The sequence below is a fragment of the Epargyreus clarus genome, unplaced genomic scaffold, assembly GCF_041222505.1.
Source record: "Epargyreus clarus isolate Ecla_fem2 unplaced genomic scaffold, WU_Ecla_fem_2.2 ptg000029l, whole genome shotgun sequence".
Classification (NCBI taxonomy): domain Eukaryota; kingdom Metazoa; phylum Arthropoda; class Insecta; order Lepidoptera; family Hesperiidae; genus Epargyreus; species Epargyreus clarus.
In genome coordinates, this window is record NW_027332235.1 from 3,295,662 (window position 1) to 3,318,502 (window position 22,841).

At 34.7% G+C, this 22,841-nt stretch overlaps 2 protein-coding genes across 2 annotated transcripts in view; one reads left to right on the plus strand and one right to left on the minus strand.

Moving 5' to 3' along the window:
• kibra (WW and C2 domain containing protein kibra) overlaps nt 1-22,841 on the minus strand; it is a 108,723-nt gene that overhangs the window by 83,481 nt on the left and 2,401 nt on the right. Inside the window, exon 2 of the mRNA XM_073089460.1 lies at nt 3,102-3,211. Within this exon, the coding sequence (XP_072945561.1) occupies nt 3,102-3,211 (110 nt within the window). The remainder of the gene's footprint in view (nt 1-3,101; nt 3,212-22,841) is intronic.
• On the plus strand, nt 6,249-9,224 carry LOC140754448 (uncharacterized). The gene is made up of 3 exons (XM_073089461.1): nt 6,249-7,670; nt 7,882-8,010; nt 8,221-9,224. The coding sequence occupies exons 1-3, from the start codon at nt 7,064-7,066 to the stop codon at nt 8,637-8,639; spliced, it is 1,155 nt and encodes a 384-aa protein (XP_072945562.1). The 5' UTR covers nt 6,249-7,063; the 3' UTR covers nt 8,640-9,224.

The window sequence follows — 22,841 nt, forward strand, 5'->3', positions numbered from 1 at the left end:
GTATCCCTACTATCAACATCGTGAGGATAAAAAAAATGTATAGTCCATACCTACATAGTATATAATAAGAACCTCTTTAGAACACACAACACTTCGGATATTTATTGTCATTTAATGTCGCTCAAATATGTTAATGAGTCACGCCGAATGAATACAAATCCGTTATAGTAGAGATGACTCTACATTACAGATTAATTTATACATAGCCTTAAGAACAACCGTCACATTTCTGTTGCAAATGTTCAATCATTAATCAGGACTCTACAGTGTAGAGTCAGGTCTAAAAATAGATGTAGAGTGCATGCAGTCCATCTGATGTCTATGTCACTGCCATTCAAAGACATTTGCAATCAACCCCAAATAGAAGAGTTATTTTTTATAATATAGGAGTAGCAGACGAGCATGCAGTCCACCTGATGGTAAGTGGCTACTGCCGCCCATGGACATCTGTAATCAACCCCAGATAGGATTAGATATTCCTACCTGAGGTCGGCCACAGATACGCCGCTACCCCTGAGGACTAAGCTGGAACGCCTCGGAAAAGTCTGTCTCCCTTACCACAACCTTCAAACCGGAACACAGCAGCGCCTAACACTGCTGTTATAAGATAAAAATAGGGGTGGCGGTGACGCCGCCGGAGTCGAACCACAGGGTTGTACCACCTTCCAAAGGAGTCCTAAGTAGCTAAGCTATAACGCGTCATACAAATCTCTCTAACTTACCATATCCATTAAAACTAAACACAGAAAGGCAGAAATAGTAACGATGCAGAGGAACTACAATTAAACCACAAACGGTTTTACCACTTTGACTTTTTTTATATATTTCTTGAATAACATCATGTTTATATTCGAAATGTAAATAAACAATTTATAGTCTACATAACACATACCAGTCGTTTAAATAAATATTAGGTCATTTAAAATAAATTAAATATATAAGCGTAAATATTTACATAAAATATACAAATGTATACATTCCTTAATTTTATGATGATTATTTATTCACCAATTAATGTTAAGGTTATAAAAATATATAGCAACTGTTATACAGTAATTTGTTGTTAGTATTAGCAAACAAGTTTGCAGTCAGCCTAATATTAAGTCACGGATTCGTGGATTTAACCGAATGCAATTAAAACAGGAATTTTACTAGAAGTCGATCATAGACACGTTTCTACATTTGAGGAGTAAGTTGGAATAGCACATGTATATATAGAAAAAAATATGTGGCGGTGGTATCGCCATACCATTACCGGGAAGATTTAAGAGTCAAATCAAATCAAATTTATTTGTGAAATGCTTAATATACATATTTTCTAAATACAATACTATGCATGTTGTCATCACTCTTAAATCTCAGTAGTATTCTCATCAGCCGTAAATCTATATAGAAATTATATCAGAAATAACGCTCGCTACACTCATCACACTAGACTAGGACACACACAAATACATGAAATAAATCTGAATTAATTTAGATTTGTGCATGACCCAGCATCGAACCCGGAATCCTGCCCCATCAGGCTGATCGCACTACACCTTACGGATCGTTAAACAAGCAACCCTTACTTAGAATATTGTAAATAAGTTCTTTAAGCAGCCATCTGCAAATACAGCCTCAACTTATTATTAACTCTATCACGACTCTACCCGCGATTCTCGTATGAAGTTTCAAATGCAACGCACACCGTCATCTGTTGTCTCCGGCCACTGGGCGCTACTACGGCGCATTTCAAATCGAATTCATGGTAGAGCTTGGTAGAGACAACATTCTATTGGTGTTTCACTGTCGGCGATATCTTTGCTCTACTACCGATACTTCTAGTAACATACCGATTACTCTATCATTGTTATTTAGTAGAGCTTAGATGTCAAAGATGTGATTATATTTTCAAAGAGGTTTTAAAGGTATTTTTTCCAAAATATTCAGTCTCTAGGGTCAAGGCTGCTGCGACTTATTATAAGGCCATTAGAGGCATTCCACTTAAATTTAAAAAGAAACCAACGCTTACTGGTCAATTAGTCTTATTCTGATAAGACTTCAATCCGATTTGGCCAAAAAAAACTCATCTTTAAGTATATAAAACCGCTTTCTTTGAAACACACTCGTTTAGTACTTCCTTCGCTCCGCGCGTAGTGTGACACCTACCCAAACCCTAGACATAAATCAAACTGTTCCATAATTCATATAGAATAACTAAAGCATCAAGGTTCTTCATAAGCCCCCCGCGTAGAGCATTTTTCACCCGCCGTACTGAATAATCCAGACATAAATAAGAGTTAGCACGTTACAAACATTTCTTTGTGCGACTATGAGATAGTGCGCTTAAATACGCGATGCTCCAATGTATCGATATAATATACGTATGAGAAATACTTTCGCTATATGCTAGAAATAAGGGTCCAAGGACGCTTGCTATTTTATTACCGGCGATCAAAAATGTAGCTGTTTTTTAACCGACTTCAAAAAAGGAGGAGGTTACTCAATTCGACCGTATATATGTTTTTTTTTTTTTTATGTTTGTTCAGCGATTTTTTTGGAAACTAGTGACAGCTAATAAACGCTACATCTTGTATACGTTGGATCACTGGTCGTAGCTACTTTTGGATGCACATGTAGCAACTAAACTTTAAAAACGCGATGAAACATTAATACAGTCGCGAAAATGTGCGTTTTCGATACCGTAATCACATGCAACAAGCCACCAAAACGTGATGCGGTAACGCGGATCCGTTTTGGCAATTACATCTATGCTACACCACTCCAACTAGAGCTGCTTACTTCACCATGCTGGTCATATGCACGGACAAGAAATAAAAATGTTATATGTAAAACAACATATGAACATTAAATATTTTGATCCCCCTTCAATCGTCCGCGCACTTGACAAACCGTCAAACATTCAAAGTGTAGATAGACCGTTTGACTCAGTTCGTGTATGTTTGCGCGTGGTTTTGGCATAGCATCTGATCAGGGCAAACGTTTGTCTAGCTTTAAAGTTTGCGGCAAACGCCAAGTAAACTCAAGCTTTTTAATTTGCCTGCTTAATCCGGCTACTATAGAGGTCGGGAGGTGTGCAGAATAAAAATGGTACTCACGATTGACATGATTGATGTAATACGGCCCGATCTGCGGGTCGTAGGCCTCCTCCCAGCCCAGTGGCAACTCATTGCCAATGCAGTCCGCGAACGTCTGAGGCTTTGTGTATCTGGAACAATGATTTCTTGGTAAGTTTCGAGTTAATGGTAAGTTTATTGACGCGATATTAGATTTATGACAGGTAAATGGATGAATATCAGAGTGCTTCCAAGAGTTATTGGCTGCCAGACTTTTGAAGGGACGAAAAAGTAACCCGCAGCCGAGTCCTTACCAACAATTCTAACAAACTTCTATTCTAGGAATCAAAATTGGCATAATTTTCTACATTTGTTCACAAACACACACGCTTTTTTTGACACACTATCTGTCAAAACTAAAACATTTTTTTCATACTCATCGATTTTTCTAGCAAAGATCAAAACCAAGTTCAAAGCAAAACAGCCATCATCCACCCCCCTCATCATTCTTTCAAAATAACTCACAGGTAACATTCTGAAACAATTTCAGATATATTCGATTACCCATAATAATTGTCCGATGATTTAAAAATTTTGATAAATCCAAAAGTGCGGTTTAAGAAAAAAGTTTGCAAAATGTATCGCCGAAACGTTTTTGCATAAAATAAGTTACTGTACATTCTTGTGCTCAAGTTCAAGCTTGTGGTGGATTGGTTTACCACAACAATCCTCATGTAACGCTATACGGAGATGATAACCACTATCGTATAACAATAATAATAATACGATCATAATTCTCGGTATGAATTAGTGAAACATGACGTCATAGTTCTTAGGTCACTTAGTAAAACATGTTTCAATTTATCACAAAGTATGCAGTAATACATTACAGATTATAAAGTATTTATGAAGACTATATTTTTAAATGGAACAGTATATATATGTTAAATACATAATGTTAATAAACATATTTTGTTTATTAAGGTAAACGATGTTTTTAATTTATAAGCAGTTATAATTTTTTAACAAGAGATTTATTGCAACAATAAAATAAGATAAAAAATTAGCCTAGAAAGCATCTCAAAGAAGAATAAAAACTCAAATTATTATTTGTCAGAATAACGATGTACAAAGATAAATGATGTTTAATAGATTTCAAGAATATTGTGGTACGCTTAATGGTGACAAATTGTACGCAATTCAGAATTTTCTAGACGCCATCCATCTTACACCTACCTACTTACATAAAATAAATCTTGAATTAATAGACCTCTTAAATTTACATAACACTTAGAAATTTAAATATTCTTCTTATAATTATATCGAAAGGAACTATTTCAATTTTTGTCTATGAAAAGTTTTTCCATATAATTTTTGGTACAGTAGAACCGTATCTAAAATAATAATAATAAATCTAAAATAGTTTTGTTATGAAAAGCGACCTCAAAAAGTGTTAGAGCATTTTTTAATATTTTCTTAGTTTTCTATCTATCCATTTGAAAAAATAACCTTTACGTAAAAAACATATTATAGAAAAAATTGCAAAGATTTTTTTATGTATTTTCCAAAACGTTTCCCATACGTTAATCTCTTTTCCCACGAATTCTCGTATTAAAATTGCGTTAACTACTATCGTTAAAAATAACCAAACCCATGATTACATGTGTTTCCAACCGGATAATTTCGGCTAGTTACGGTCAAAATACCGGGTCAATTTGGTCCGTCTGTTTGAATAACACATTTAATTTTTAATAGTAATATTCGTGATAAATACTTTGTAGTCACGGAACCATTTAGACAAAATTAAATAACATTTTGTGATGTGAATGTTTATCAATGTTTACTTAGGATATGTAATTTTGTAAACTGTACATATATGCGTGAAAACTCTTTCTAAATTAGTTCAGACACTCATCATCATCATCAACCCATTACTGTCCCACTGCTGGGCACGGGTCTCCTCTCATAATGAGAAGGATTAGGCCATAGTCCACCGCGCTGGCCAAGTGCGTATTGGTAGACTTCACATACATTTGAGATTTTTTTTTTATAAATCTCTCAGGTATGCAGGTTTCCTCACGATGTTTTCCTTCACCGTTTAGCAAGTGATAATTAATTTCTAATACGCACATAACATTGAAAAATCAGAGGTGCGTGCCTGGGATTTGAACCTCGAACCCCTCGATCGAGAGGCCGAGTTTCTTAACCACTAGGCTATAACTGCTATATGATACTACCGATATCAGACATTCGGATATATAACATTAACTCAAACTGTAATTTAGAGGACATCGTCATTTTTATGACTATGACAATTTATTATGGTGTTGATAGTACCTATATGCCTTACTAAGACCTTAAGACCAAAACAAATCAGCGCCTTATACTGTTGTGATAAGGCATCAATAGGTTTGGGATTTTGCTCATAGAAAAGCACCACTGGACAGCATGACCAAATTTTGGAATGCTTGAAGCATACTACACCTGACTGATCCAATACGAATAAGTGGAGATACAACAAAACTTTGCATAAGGCCATAAAATGCAAATAGAATCAAGAAAAAACTAAAAATGATTTAGCGCTAAAGAAAAATGAAATGATTACTTCGAAGCGATGAAACAAGTAGAATATAACTAAGATGGCGCTCGTGTTACGGGGCTTACACACTGCCTAATCCTAGGTTTTGAATACATATGATGGAACGCCGACTTCGAATGCTTTACAATTTGAGTAAACAGGCCGAAATCAATTTAAATAGAAAATTCGTAATATTTGAAATATTACCTGCTACTCGGCACTTACAATATCAAAATATAAAAATTTGCCAACAATATAAAAAGATCAACCTTTAAAGATCGAATATCAACAATACGGACCCTACATAACCCTATATAATTGTTTAAAAAATACTTTTAACAGAAAAGAGATAAAGCAGATGGACAGTGTATTTGAACCTTAAGATGGCGCTCACACACGCCCCTACGATAAAAACAGTTGCAAGTCTAGCCGCGAGGTAGCTAGAAGTGCAGATAATGACCTGCCCGGGAATAATTAACCCTTTCCTTATAGACCCCATAACGCGATATCGATTTTTACACATTAAAACGGAATATTGCGGTAATAACATGGGCGTAGTCATAAAAATTGTTCTGTTTATAACCACAGGTGGCATAATACTTATAACCTCCGCCACGATGCGAAGAGAATTCATGTAAACAAACCGATATTAGGGTCATCAAAATTTTGGTACTGTAAAAATTACTATTATCCTTGTTTTCATTTTTAATTCAACAAAAAACTTCACAATTAAATTGTATCCATTATTTCTATACCTTATTACATGCAAAGTACTCTCACAACTTTCATATTGTTGCGTATAGACAAAGATGAATAAAATATCCTTATCAGTAAGTAAGTGAAAACCCTGTAAATAAGCGTATGCCAGGTAATAAGAACTTTTGGTTACGATTTTGAAAAATCGAAAAAGTCCATCAAAAAAAAAGAGTACGTAAATTTCTTTACAACCCCACTTTTACTGCTTCATTTTAAATTAGCTGCATAATAATTGCTTTATAATCCGACTATTTAAAAAACACAATTGCGTTTCGTTTTATTTAAAGTAGCAAATAATATTTTTTGAAGTGTAAGCTGACATTTTAATTTATCCACTATTTTCGTAGTATATGATTAAATTATTATTTGAAAATAATTTTATTTATACTAATGTATAATATTTTAAATATAACTTTATAATAATAGTTCATTGTTACAAATACAAAAAAAAACATTTTGTTTACATTGACTGCTTAGCTATAACGAAACGCACTCTCCGAATTTGGTCGTGTTACAATGATGTTTACAACATGGCTGCTTACGATTACGAGTACTGTGCGTGTTAATATCTCTGTTATCCATTGTTATTTGTTTGTTAAATATTCCTGTTATAGTGTTGTTCTGTTATTTTGTTGAGTTTTTTTTTGTTTGTTTTGTTGTTCTTGTTATAATGAGTGATTCCCAACCGGGTCCGAGTGGCCTGCAGAAGTTTTCTTCTCCAAAGAAGAAACGAGCGAGGTGTTCACTCAGTTCCTCGGAGAAAACAGTTATATGTAACATTTATAAAACTATCGAAGAAATGTGGCCAAAAGATAGTTTTATATACAGTAAAGATGTCGCAAAAAAAACTGCAGAAACTGCCGGCGTACATTTGAGTACTGTGTACCGAATAATAAAAGAATATCGAACTTATAAACGAGTTTCGTCACCGACTCCAGCTCCTAAAAAGGGGACAATAATGGACAAATTGGACGATATGACCTTGAGTGGAATTCGTAGGAAGGTGCACATGTTATTCTTTGATAACGATCCACCAACAATTGAAAAAGTTTTAAATTTAGTGAACGAGGACGACAGCTTACCAAGCTTTAAAAGAACTACCTTTCAAAAAGTTTTAAATAAACTTAAGATTAAATATTTGAAACGGTCGAGACGAAGTGTTCTCATTGAAAAGGAAGAAATTGTGCGATGGCGCTTCTATTATCTTCAAAAAATGTTAAGGATGAGAGAACAAAGACGCAAAATTTATTATTTGGATGAGACTTGGGTTAATGAAGGTACATAAACAATTTTAACTTATTTTTTATATAGAATCAATCATTTCTGTATACTTATTGATCTTTATTTAAACAGTAACCATATAAATTATTATTAATAAGTAGAATTTAAATGTCATAATCAATATTTTATCACATCTTTGGCACACACTGTGTATAAAATTATTTATATTAAAATAATTTAAAGCAATAATATATTATTTGGTTTCAGGACATACAAAAAGTAAAATATGGCAAGACCTTTCCATTGAGTCTGCTCGACAAGCCTATCAGGAGGGACTCTCAACTGGCTTGAAAGCTCCATCGGGAAAAGGGAAGCGCTTGATAGTTGTACACATTGGTATGTTATCATCCTAATATTGTTAGCTTAAGATCACATAATTTTAGATGTGTGTTATCATGGAATTGAAAAAAGTTTTGTAAAAAAGTAAACTCATGCATAGCTAATCAGGTTAACGTAAAAGTATAGTTTCTATGCCATATAGTCAATATATGATCACTAGACTGCTACATGTACTTTTCACATTTTAATATTTATCATTTTTTATAGGTAACGAGGATGGATTTGTGGAAAATGCAGACTTAATTTTCGAAAGTAAAAAAGGTGAAGGCGACTATCATAGAGAGATGAACTCGAAGGTGTTTGAAGAGTGGTTCTCTAGAACTCTAGAAAAATTAGAACCAAACTCCATAATTGTAATGGACAATGCCCCATATCATTCTCGACGCTTGGAACGAGTTCCTTCTATGAATTGGTTAAAAAAAGACATACAAAGTTGGCTAACAGAAAAAGGTATCTCGTTCCAAGCAGAGATGATAAAAGCACAGCTTATCGACTTGGTAACACCTGAACAGGAAAAATACTCAGCATTTGTATGCGATACAATGGCGAAGCAGCACAACATTGAGGTATTAAGATTACCACCGTACCATTGCGAATTAAATCCTATCGAGTTGATATGGGGCTAAGTAAAAGGCCATGTCGCAGAAAAGAACAAAACATTTAAAATAATTGATTTAAAAAAAATATTAAGTGAAGCAAATAAATCTATAACTTCTGCGGCATGGCAACAATGTGTCAATCATGTAATTAAAGAGGAAAAGAAAATGGCAGAACTTGACGGCATTTCAGATAATGTAATTGACAATTTTATTATTCGAGTGACAGACAGTTCAACAAGTCCATCAAGTTCTGCCAGTGATGAAGAAGATGAATAATTTATTTATGATGGTATTCTTTCCCGTTTGACGTAAATTTGATGAATAATAACAACATGTCTGTAATTTTGAACAAGACTCTTACAAACTATAATAATTACAATCTGGAGTTTACTAATATCTGCATTCTCTTTATATATAAAAGTACTAACTGGACTAACCTTCGAAATTTCTTCAGGAGTCTTATTCAAAATCTATAATGGGCGGCCAAAAAACCTTAAGGATTTGTATTTTTACATGATGTATTACATACTTGTAATTTGTGCTATTTAATTTAATCATTTTAACCCGTTCATACATGTAATAATAGCTAAATAAATATGTACAAAACTCCAAGTTTTTATTTTTATTTTTAGTTACTACTAAACCAATTTCAATTTTATTTTCCAATCTACTCTGGGAATAGAGTATTTACTAACTTACAGTCTATTTATTCTCTTAGAGTCCAAATACGATACGTGTACATATTGCCATGGAGGATATTAAACTACCATTACTCTAAATTACATTATTTTATTCATTCTGATTAAAATAGAATATCACACAGCATAATATCTAAGAAAATTGTATAAATTCACTTAATACGCATTTAAATGCTGATTTAAAATATATCTTGCGAGATTATTCTCGAAATCTAATTAAACTCAAGGTCAAATATTTATTCACAATATTTAATTCAAACCAGACATTAGGTATAGTGTATAGAATAGGATAGAAAATAACGGAAATTTTCTTTTATTTTACATAATATTATACATTAATAAATTGTGCTAATGAAAAAAGGTTATTGTTATATGCCCGTTATCGGTTGCTAAGCGACGATTGTTGGTAAACATTCTTCTTCCAATTTGGCTGGAGTATATATTTCTTTTTATTAGAGGAATGGAATACAAGAATTCAGTTCACTTGTTAGTAAGTGATGACTGCCGCCCCTGGATATCTATAATCAATCCCAAATAAAATTAAAGTTCTGCCTGAAGTTTGCCACAGATCTAGCCTAGCTATCCCTGAGAACTTAATTGGAACGCATCGCATAATAGATGCTACCGTACCTTCGAAGTCGAACAACAGATTCTACCATCTTATCAACTTATTTAGTGTAAAACAAATTGTTTAGTTGTATTTATATTTCATAGCACTTTAGCAGTCTAAAACAAATTTCGAATGTCGCAATAGTAAAAGTATAAAATGCTTATTAAAATAAAAAAAAAACTGTTTTCTTTTTACGATAATGCTGTAATTTAATGTTGAAATCATGCATTTGCACGATAACTATATGCAAATTACGTGTGTGATGTTACATAAGAAAAATCTGATAAAATAACTGCGAATTTTATAACATAACTCTCAACTTATTAAGGTTTAGGTATTAAACATAATATTACTAATTAAAAATTACTTGCAGAAAAAGCAATTTCTACTTAAATGTTTTTAAACTGTTAACCAATAGGCCATCAATAATCTCATTTTGTCAACAGTTAAAAAATCTTATTTTAATTACGACGTAATATCACGTCAATATATTTGAGGGTTAATTATGAAAATATGACATAACCTTAAAAATTTAATAAATGACACCATTCAAAAGCTCGAAAGCAGTTATTAGGAAACCATGATGATTCGACTTTTGAAGTTTCACACCCAAAGGTTTCGTAAGTAGGTAGGACAAGTAATACTGCGGAAATTCAATAGAAAGCCATCGACGTATAAGAACGTTGTAGTGTTGGTATAGCAACTAAAGGCGTAAATAACATGAGACTTATAGGCTTTCCAAGTTAAACGCTTAAGTTATGTATTTGTCGAATGGCAAAGAACATATTACTTATGTACATTTACAGAACTTTAAGGTTATAAAATCCGTGCTTAGAACGCGTACTTCAAGTACTATGTAATTACATAAAGCAATGCCGTATTTTCTGTTTTAAACGAAAGTAGTATGCGATATTTCAACTCAGTTGTCAGAGGAAAAGCTATAAGTTAGCTACAAAAGTCAGTAGCACTGACTTTTGAAAAAAAAAGTTCAAACATGTCGTTAAACAAACGCTATGTAAAAAAGCGTACTATAAACTAAGTGATTATTTTACTGACAAAATGGTGTGGTCTGAAGTAGTTCCAGCTCCACATGTACCATTTTACCAGGTTAAGTTTAACATTGTAAAAACATTTTTTTAAAAGATGTGTGTTATGGAGTTTCTTTCGCCGCTTCTTCTCCATAACGAAACACCTTGTGAAGAGGTGGTAGTTGTACTGACATTCAAAAAGAGTTCTGTATAGAACCTATTTAGAATAAAAAAAAATGATTTGATTTGATTTTAAAAATGAACTTCTGACCAATTCAGGTTCAGTACAATCCTGAATGCAGTGATCACTTAAAAAATATTTTAGTACATCGATATTAAGAATCTGAACGGAATATCACGTCGATCGCATTAAAGGGTTAATGATGGCATGTAATACTGGGTGCGAGCCCGATGGGCGTGGACCACTGGCGCCGGCGACCCGCTTTAGCCTCCATGATTCACAACGGAAGCTTGTGTTTTTGTTTTATTGTAATCATATATGTCAAGTAGACTTGATGTTAAGTGACTACACATGTATCTACGACTGCATGGATGTAAATAAGTAAAATTTTAGTCGGTTTATCATGACCCTTACTATGAGTTTTTACGTTTTGACAAATATGACTGTCTTGGTATTTGTGTACGTATTGGCCCATATAATTCCCAAGTTCTAATATTATCCGTAAGGGGCGCTGATTGGAAACTGTATGGGCAAATACGTAAACAAATACCAAAACAGTCATATTTGTCAAAAAGTAAAAACTCATGGTAAGGGTACTGTATTGATAAAGATAGAGTATTACCACTTTTGTAAGGTGATATACACTTTTGTAGCATGTCCGCGGCGGTGGCAGTAGTAGATGGTAGTAGACAACTTTATAATAGTTTATAAGTAAAATGAAAGGAAAAGACAGTTACACAAGAAGACCCAACATAATCAAAAGAAGAAGAAGTAATTAACTTAGAATTACGGTCATACTCTAGGTCATTTATAGATATCCATAAACTGCAAAACTACAGTTGCCATTTAATAGACGAACTGCAAGCTATTTACTACTCATTATTACATAAACACACTATATAGAATCTTTTGTAGACGTTCGCTATCTATTACATTACATTTAATACACTTATATCTAATCGTAACACTTAGTTTCACTTAATATATCCATGCCTTTATTTCTATTACATGTACATTATACATACGAGTTCATGCAGATAAGGATCGAAGAATTTACTTTCATCATACTTATGTTTTGCATTTTTGTAACCGAAACCAATGGCGCCGAGAAAGCACATCCGTTTAACGGTTTCCATCTTTATATTCCATTTATTTGGTATTACTTTTACTAAGTATGCATTTTACTTTTTTTAAGACCTGATACTTAGTAAAATAATTGCGTATGATCTTTGCTTCTCAGGTCTAATTACAGTTTTGCTACACCCAGGAATCGAACCTTGACTATGTTAATAAGAATACTTACACTACTAACTGTACTCTATATTGCAAGTAAGCCTTCTTTTTCCTTTGACACTTTCTTTCTTTCATATTTGATTTTTATTTTTAAATGTAATTTATTTGTAACAAAAGTTTTAAAATACTATCTGCTCGCATCAATACACAAGTTCGGTTTAGTGTATCAAGTTTTCAAATACTATCTATCAACTCTACATACAAGTTTCATATATTTGAGTATTGTCATACTTCCAACCAACACACATACAATTTTGATTACTTATTTTTATACTTCCATACATACAATTTACATTTGCTAAGCCGAACGGCAAATCTCAATGGAAATCCATTACTCCCGCACGGCTACCGAACGCGCTTATCGAGTAGAGGGGATGCGTGCAGCGTGCGAGCGAGACGACAATGTTGCGTTGCAAAACCAGTCCTGTCAGCGGGATGTCAAGACGAGTCGGCTTCTCGGAAACGGTGACCCGTGTCACGGAATCCCTACACAGATATTATGTGTGTCTAGATCGGCCTTTCAGTTTCGTAAACTTACTAAAATATAAAGAAAATTGTAAAACTAATTAATAATTTGCTTTCCTCTTGATTAAGACATCGAATCTCTGATTAACGTGCACACAAGAATTTGAATCGAGAAAATCTTCGTATCACATTAGTTCCCCAAAACAGTATCTAGAAATATATTTTATAATATCTTTGATACACGAAAAAACGAACAAACAACGTAACCAAACTACTTATTGATGGTAGTGTGATAGTTATTGGCTCTATAATTTGTGTAAGCTAACATCCCCACAATGTATCTTGTGTGATAGTCTATAAACGTTAAATATTGTCCTATTTGGGTAATAGGACACTCAGACCCAAAGCAAACACACAAACACACAAGACCAGATAGCACACATCCAAGTTTTCGATTTAACCTAACTGGATTTCAATCCTAGGGCAAACACCATAGGTTTAAAAAGATTGATAAAAACTAGGTAGTTGTTTACTTCCTGAACCGCCACTAGATAAAATAGTAATCTTATTATCCGACAGAGCGATCACGGAGAATAAAAACTAAAAATCATTAACTATATTTAGGAAATTCTTAGAAATCTATTTGTTTTCGACAAGCGGCGGCATTGCAAGGTCGCATTCTTTAGATAAAATTGGTAATACTTTATCAATGATAAGAGATAAGCTGTTTATAAGTCATAGTATTAGTTAATTTTAAAACCAGACAATCTTCATTGCGCAAATATTCGTAATCACGGATATAGAGAATGAGTATGAAGGAAAGACTTGAATTAGATCACGTAGGTCCGTCTGACGTAGCATGCGTTACAATACTTGTTATATTAATTTATAATAAATATTAATAATTGTTGTTATATTAATCTGCCGAGAACATAACAATTATTTACTGTGAACTTTCCTTTAGTCCTTAACAAATATAATTTAAGGTATAAGTAAATAGTGAAGCAAAGTAATATAAAATGCAATTTATAGGTAAAGCAAGTAATTTTGTATTATCCTCTTTAGACATTTGTATCTGACACAATACTCGAAATACCCTGTTTTATTTGTTAGTACGAGTACTTCTAAATTTGACCAGGTTGGAGGAACTACAAATATCATAGTGGATCCTACACAATACAGTACATTTAGCATTAATACTGCGTGTATAAGGCTAGCGCAGTATGTTAGGATTATAACAGTATTATTGTAGAAATCATTAAGAGAAGAAGAAAACATTAGACAGAAAAAGAAACATTAAGAGATTGCATTTTGCTGGTAATAAGGAGGATACTCAACATCTTTGCCTCATAAAATTAGAAAACCAGCAACCAACAAACTACCGCTATATACAGGATACATGTTATAACTAAGTCTGCCAGATTCGTCTAACCGAATGAATCGCGAGTGTTCGGTCCGTGCAATATGTCAGTGCATCGGGATCTCGGGGCTCATTGGAGAATAGCGCGGCAGAAGGCCAACGTACCGGTCGCCATCCGCAAATAGAAACGAAGGTTGCTACCCGCTTTGGATTATTTCGCTACGTTCCTCAACATTCCGGCACATTCCAAAGAATTGCAGCTTCAGAGAACCTTTATGGAATAAGTTATGAGCCCTCCACTCAAAATTTACCGTTTTTGGATTGGATTAGATTAAAAGGTATAGACATAAACTCCAGAGATTTAAATGAAATTATCATCGGAAATCGATACCCGCTTTGGATTATTTCGCTACGTTCCTCAACATTCCGGCACATTCCAAAGAATCGGAGCTTCAGAGAACCTGTATGGAATAAGTGATGAGCCGTGCACCCAAAATTTACCGTTTTTGGATTACATATTAAAAGTTATAGACATAACTCCAAAGATTTAAATGAAATTATCATCGGAAATCGAATTCAAGGCTGCAGCAACTCAGCATAATGGAAACTTCCTTAAACTCCTCAAAACACAAAATTCCTCAATCAATAATGGAAAACATTAATTCCAATCTTTCATCAACACTCTCCAAAGTTACAAAAGCATCCAAACTTGTAACTATACATTACGTAAGATTATGTATATTCCGATCATGTGTTGCTATACTTATACATTTCAAAAGTCCGATTGCCAAATCCTGGATTACGACAATCTTGGAGCTCGTCTGGTCTAAGGCGGCACGCTGTCTCACACATCGACGGCCGACAGACGGACACGCACACCTACTTGTGCTCTAAAAATATCACCCCGAGAAATATTTTAATCCAAATAGCCCGTTTAATGCACATTCCCTTTGGCTTCGGAACAATCCCGATTTTTTATGCCTTTACGTGAGAGCGTTGCCCCGCTTCGTTTTACGTCGTAAGCCAACAATTGAAAGTGTGTCATAAGAATGTTTCGATGAAAAAACGCTGTGATGTCACATTCTTATTAGTGACCGTGCGCCGATTTAGTTGAAACAAAGCAGAGACAAACTTTCCGATGTCCGTAAAAGGAAGCGTTAGGGGTCAACGTGATTACCTCTCGCATTCCAAATCGCTGACACAAACCGTACAGCGCAGTTATAATCAAATTAAACAACTTGCAATGAGTTCGACGAAGCATACCGACCGGATGATCCAATACGTGGATATAAAAATTCGTATCTGAACCGAACCATACATTAAAGCAACCACAGATGTAAACATTCTTCGCGTGTTACGTCACGGCCAATCACCGAATTTATCCCTCAATTTGGTTAGTGATCGCTGGAAAGTGGTTATGTGGAGCGCTGGCGATAGGTTAGGCAGGCTAATGTGACACGATGACGTCACACGTTATTCGATTGACAAACGACATTCCAACGCCAAGTGTGAACAGAAATGTGTGGCGTTGAGACGCACGTCACGTCACTCTACCAAGGTCTCCGGCTCGTCTTGGGACTTGAGAATATACAGAGCTATTATACTTCGAAGCTGAATAAATCAGCAGTGGGAATCGCTTATAACACGCAATCGTTTGCTGTATTATTTTGATAAAGACATACTTTTCCTACGTCAGAATCTATTCACGAAACTACTTTAATGCTTAGGTATATAGAACTTATTATCGCGAATGAAAGATGTGTAAAATATTTTAGCGCAAACGCAACGCAAATAATGCGCTGTTAGCTTTGTTTAGCAATATATTGAACACACACAGCACACAGAAATCAATGTTTACATAGAATTTAGTTTGTAAAAAGCTATTGGTCAATCAATTAAAATACTAAAACTCGAAAATAACGCCCTAAAAATCTATGCGGTCTTATGTAGGAATGAAAGAAACCGCGTCAAAATTGGTGACGTTAAAGAACAAGATTTATGTATAAATGCACACAGGAATTTTATATATAACGATACACAGACATACACATACACAGACGATAGTGACGGACAGACAGTGGATTGCATAAACACTGAATATATAGGGTTTCTGCCTGAATCACGACGCATACCAGTGGACTTCGTCACGCCGGCAGTACGCGTGCGACACAATATCATGAACATCACGATTTACTGACGAACATTCGATAAGTCGATGGCTTCAAAATATCACTTACTTAATTATGTAACTAATGCCTTAAGTCCTTACATGGTCGCTCTGATATTTTTCCAGTTTAAGGCATCTTCCCGTCCAATGTTTTCAGGTATAATTTGTAACAGGATTATTACTGATCAGTTCGGAATTACTTGAGAAGAGTTTGGTTGTATATCTATTACTTCTTAAGCACCAGTTGACACACTTTACGCATCGTCGAAAACAATTTGAAGAACTCTAGAAATTGGATTCTACTTAAGTAGGATTGTAGGAGGAAGACATAAGGAAATTAATCAATGTGAATAACTAACATTCGTTTAAAAGAGGTACCTGTTAGAGGAGAGGACTTTTTCATATTCTGCAAATACATTTCTTAGTTAAAAAAATAGGTTATATCTGGCAAAATGACCTAATTCAATATGCAGAGTTAGTAAGATCCGTTCAATAGCTTTCGATTTCACCTTTCATAAAGCGTGTATTAGGAAATGAGCCTTCATACTGTTATTTCGACAAAAATATCTTTAACAGTGTAATGAAGAAATCATTAAGCGAAAATCAAGAATTTAGTAATTCCAATCAGTTGAAATTAAATGTAATGAATGAAGATAACCTGGAATTCATATTAAAATGAGAAACTCATTACAACGCTCCACAACACTACCTACTCTAGACCTATCTCACTACAATAAACGAAAGGTGAAATTTGAACTCATGACCCAAGAAACGGCGAGTCAACTGTAGTCGTTCACCTATTAAGACTTCTAATGCTTTCGTTAAACGCAAATGTTTTAACTACTATGCGGCCTCGACTTCGTATATTGTATTTTTTATTTTCTAAAACGGGACAACGTTTATGGGGCTAAGGGCTTTATAGACTAGGGGGCATAAAACATTATCAGGATATTTAAACCAAAACTGTCAACCCGAACTTTTTCTCCCCATGCCCAATCGTTTGCTACTACTACGAAGTGTTGGTTGTCTACGGTTGCTGTGGCGGTAGACTTTAAGTGAAAGATATTCTTGAAAGTTACTAAAGAAACTTTAGTATTTCTTTTATTAAAAAGGTCATTATCTAAATTGACACAGCCTGTAAGATCCAAACCAGACGAAACCTAGTTGTTAGTCAGTTATAATTGTGCTATAATATCAGTAGATGCTCGCAAACGTAAAAGCTAAGATGACTTTCGCAATAGAAAGTCCACATTAGATGCGTTGAAATGGTTCATACACTTGCTGATCTTCTAGTAGTAAATCATTGATTTGACTCTAACTATAGAAAAGATGCAACATTGGAAATATGATTTTGATTTTCAAGACAATGTTGTAAATTTTTATTATATAATTTTATTATAAGGGCAGAAAATTGAGTTTGCAGTCTATCTACGGGCTATGGATTCCTGGATATCCAAGAACAACTCCAAACAAGACAGGATTCCTTCCTAATATAGTCCACATTCTCTTTTCCTGAGAAATAAATTGGAATGATTAATAAAAGTATTTTTTGCGCCGGTAGTGAATCCACCGTCGAATCAAGATGACCTCCTGCCATCTTGAATTTTGAACCCTCATTAAATTCTTTAACTTTGTACAATAAGTTGCTTGAGCTGCAAATATTCCATGATAAAGATTTTTTTCATCATTAAACGTTTTCCCTATAGGCTCTTGAAAATTCATCTACAGATATGAGAAAGAAAGGAATATAGAAATAGTGGCTGCTAGACGGGTAATTTTTGATGGGACTGGTGTCACTTAAATCAAAGAAAGATTACTTTAGAGCCCACAAAAGTTATCAGAGCAACTCCATTCATGTTATTAGAGCAATGTCGCAGACCGGAAAGTGTGGTTAAACATGGCCCACCAGTATCAATGCATCGCATCGAATGAATGGGAGGCGACTTCTGCGAATGTTTGTTGAGGTACGAAATACCTCTCGCCATTGTTTCGTGAGCGGCTGTGTACCCAAACATTCAGTAACCGTATTAGCTCTGTGAATGCGATTTTTGATTGTTACGCCTGTGAACTGGATTTAAACGCGTGTTGAGTCTGTCATGTAGAGTTCCGGGTTCGATCTCTGCTAGGTAGCTGATTTGTGAAGTAAGATTGATATTTTAATTCTGAATTTACATAGGAAATCGTAGTGGGTTTGACGTGTTTTAGAGCGTATTTGACTATTCGCTCATCATTTGACTTGACTAAAGGTCGAAATTTTTAAAACCTTGTCATTTTTAACGTATACATAACATATTCTCAAGTTGATCGAAAGTGAGTGCATTTTGAGTTATTTATGTTAGTTGCCAAAACCACTTTTCACACTAAAACATCAATGCAAAACAAAAATAGGTGCGGCAGTAGCACTTTTGCAACCAAACCTTCCTAAGCTCTACATTCGAAAAGATTTTTCAAGGTTCAACGGTATTCAACGTAGAGTTTATATACTGAAATAATAAAACGAATCGTACGTATAAAATATATGTAAAATCAATTTAATTTCATGCTTAGGCATAGAAGTATGAATAGTTTGTAGTTTCTAATACTTCCAAAACGCAAAAATAATTCAAAACCTAGTGCCTATATCAATCTTTTAATACGGTTTTTCAGAAATCTCATTTTTTGAACACAAACGGGAAACAGTTCATTCAACTGCTCCGTAAGTAATCCTTGACCAAATAACATAGTTAAAATAAGACTTTAAAAATAGCCAACTACTCCAAGGTTTAGTACCAATATTCAATCGATATTCAATAGCGTATAGACTATAGATATAATAACACGCCAGTTTCTGTTATCAACATTACAGGTGGTTCGCATTCCTAAACGATTACGATCACTTAATGCCGAACCGACACCGTTTTCCTATTTCGACTTAAGCAAACTATTACGGGGAAATAAGGTGTATATTACAACGAAGTGTCCGCTATAGCTATGCTATATGACTGGTCGCATATTTAGCCCACGCCCAAACCGCGAATCGTCAATGATTTGCAAAATCAAGGATTAAAACGAGTCGCCGTTCCAGTTTTGAGCCACCGTTTAGTTTAGTTGGAAATTCGATCCATTACGCCGTTTTTATAGCGCCAAGTGCTGTATTTTGTCTTTTATCAAAATGTTATGTGACATATAAGAGCACTACATAACATTTCTGTTTCATCAACAAATCACTTCTGGTAAGTATTGGTGTCAGTAAAAATTAAAAATCAAACTACATGTAGTAATGTTATATTCCAATTGGAAGGGTGTGTAGCCACATAAAATAAGACATTTCAATGAAGACTTTTGGAGTTACATGTGTGTTCAATTTAAAATACAGTTCGTCTTACTTTAATTAGATATTTTCCGTGGGCTACAATAACAATGTAACTGCTGGCACGGAAAATAATTTAATACCTACTGGAGGATAGACAGCAAACGTTGTTCGTAGGTATTTTTTACATGATTACTAATTGTAGTTTAATATAGGCTACAATTTTGTTTCTCATGAACTTAACGTTTTATGAAATACCTACAATGTTACCAACAGGAATTTAGATTTATCGTCTATAAACATCTATAGGTTTCATTCTTACAGATCTTTGAAATCTGCTTAACTCATGTGAACTCTTGAGGATGTCCCATATTTAAAAACACACATATCTACTACAGCAACGGTTTGGTATCCTTGGTCGCATTCCCAGACAAAAGCACACTTTCTTAATTAACTTCCATGTTTTTTTTTGGTACAGATAGAAAGATAAAGTGAACGCAAAGACAAAATGGAATTTTAGTCTTATTAGTCGTTTACACTCCGAGTAGCGGTAAAATGTCGCTTTCGTTCCATCATTCGAGAGATTAGAATCGCATATTACGATAGATACATAGATACAAAATAGTCTTATATTAAGAGGAAACGTTAATGGGCAGCATTCTTTGGCGCCGACGTCTCGGCGTCCTCCGGTAGTTAATCAGTCTTATGCAAATCGAGTATGTATAGTTATTTAGTTTTATATGTCTCGTTTTATAGCAGATTCATCACTCCCTATTTGGGGTCACAAATGCTGACATTCCATCTACTTATATGTACGAGTAAACCTATTATATTCATGATTCAATTTTCCTCAACATTATTATGCTTCGTACTTTGAATAGATTTCCCGTTTATAATATTCGAGTCCTAAATGTTAAAAAACATAAGCTTGTTATAATCAATAGACCTTACGTATGACAGATCTAATACTTTTTATAAGTTGACGTGTAACAACTTTTTGTGGTGGTATTAAAATACATTTGAATTGGACTTATTCATAAACGATACTATCTGAATGAATAAAAATATAGATAGAGCAATGAAAAAAATCATTACGGTCGAGTAAATAACAGCTCAGTGACGGCCGTGCAGATAAGAGAGGAATGTTATTTTTGATTAGAAACGAGAACAGTTGCTTTATCGCCGACTTGCATAGATAATATTTAACGTGCGTAATTATGTATTTTATGCCGAAGCGTTTAATGAAATTTAACTTTATGGCACCAATGGAGCCTCACGCAACACTTCTCATCGTTTTAACAAAGTGCATTAAAACGTTTATATCGCATCATGTTGAAAATATGGAATACCATTCAGAAATCATAACCATTTTGTCATAAAAATACGTTTATGTATCTATCTTAATGCATATCAAATCAAATTAAAGGACCGTCTGTAACTTAATAATAACTGTCATTTTCTTAGCCAATTTTAGTCGTAATTGTGCAATACAAGATAAAGACAGATTTTAAAAATGCTCTGTCTTACTGAGTGGGTTAATCTTGAAAACTACTAACCGATTTGGATAGAACTTTCACTCAATAATCGGCTGTATGTAATAACAGAAGCTACAGGAAATAGCAGTAAAAATATATAGAGATCTTGCGTAAGCTCTTTAAAATTAAAAATATTTATAAGTTAATATCGTTAGCGCATAAATTAACTTAAGTTTGCGTCGAAGCGAGTTTGCGTATATAAAACCGCCAAGGACATCTTTATCTGAGAGGAATGCGTAGAGTAAACAATGTTGTACACACTATTTCGCTCGCCGCCATCGCTTAGCCGCGCCCTGCGGACCAATTATTTGCTAAACGTTCGCCAGCTAAGTCACTTCACAATTCAGAAACGAACAAACATTGTTAAGCTTGGGATGCAACAAAATATGTGCCAGAACAAATTACAATAGCAATTACTGCGATCTAATTTAGCTCTAACATGATTCCTGTCTAGAAATACAGTAAAATACCCAGCCCCTTTGGCGTCACGCTCGAAGGAACGCGTGTAGTGCGTGGGAAGTATCCGCAAGATGCTTTACACATACTTGGGTTACACAATCTTGTGAAGAAGTGAGGAAAGCTTCGTTACAAGACCAATATTACCAATTAAATATGAGAAAACGATGACCAAATGCCCTCTACAAGGTATAATGGAAATCGTCATTATAATCACACAGTGGACCGAGTGCAGTCAACCGTCAGTATTAATATTAAATCAGCAACTCCGACCAGCCATAAACATGCAAATTCGCATTGATACATTCCATAGCGAGTATCTTTGTAATTCCCACGTCGGTACCCGAGCAAGTACACCATGAACGCATAGTGGAACTCGGCGCGAATTTCATCCACAACATAGAATTATGCATTAACGAACAACCCAACGCTGGTATGCGAGGCGAACAATGCCGACGCAGTGAAAATGCATTCAACTGATATAATTAAAGTAATAAACGGTGAGCTGAGGTATGAATTCCCACTCACTCGTTAATCAACGTATCATTGTCTTCGCTTCCTATCTTAACCAGACAATGAGCGGTTTTTCCTCTATTTATAATGCGTAGCCGTCGAACGCCTAGAGCAAGTTTTTGCTCGCAAGCTACCCGCTGCATCTTCAACTTTGTTCGAATCACACTGTTCGATCACTTGTGTGATCTGCGAAAACCGCAAAATCATCATTCGCACGCAACGTCGTGTTGCCAACGCGTAGAAACCACTTATTACCTCAAAATTTATTGTGTCCATTTTAACACCATAAAGATTTTATCGCTATATCGCAGACTACAGTATTTGAAGGGCTTAAGAAGGTATATATTTTGTAGAGAAGACGTGGGAACATTAACGTTGGAGACATTTACGTGCGCGCCTAGGTAAAAACCAGCTCTTAGCTGGCTACATTCTTGAGGTAGGTAAATAATTGCGTTCTGACAGGAGTGAGTGGCTCGGAGCTTGATGGACACATTTTTCACTGTGGAACGTTTAGGTTCCCCGTATAAGGTTAATATCGTCGTTTGCGCTGGAGACATGGGCGGGTTATTTTTAGCATTAATAAATTGGCTTAGTGGCTCCATTTATTGTGTGCGCGTTTTGCACAAGTAGATGT

Bases quoted from the DNA above. Each gene is read 5' to 3' on its own strand.
- LOC140754448 (XM_073089461.1), top strand. From the start codon at position 7,064: ATGAGTGATTCCCAACCGGGTCCGAGTGGCCTGCAGAAGTTTTCTTCT. The intron at 7,671-7,881 runs GTACATAAACAA...ATTTGGTTTCAG, and splicing joins TGAGACTTGGGTTAATGAAG to GACATACAAAAAGTAAAATA. The intron at 8,011-8,220 runs GTATGTTATCAT...CATTTTTTATAG, and splicing joins CTTGATAGTTGTACACATTG to GTAACGAGGATGGATTTGTG.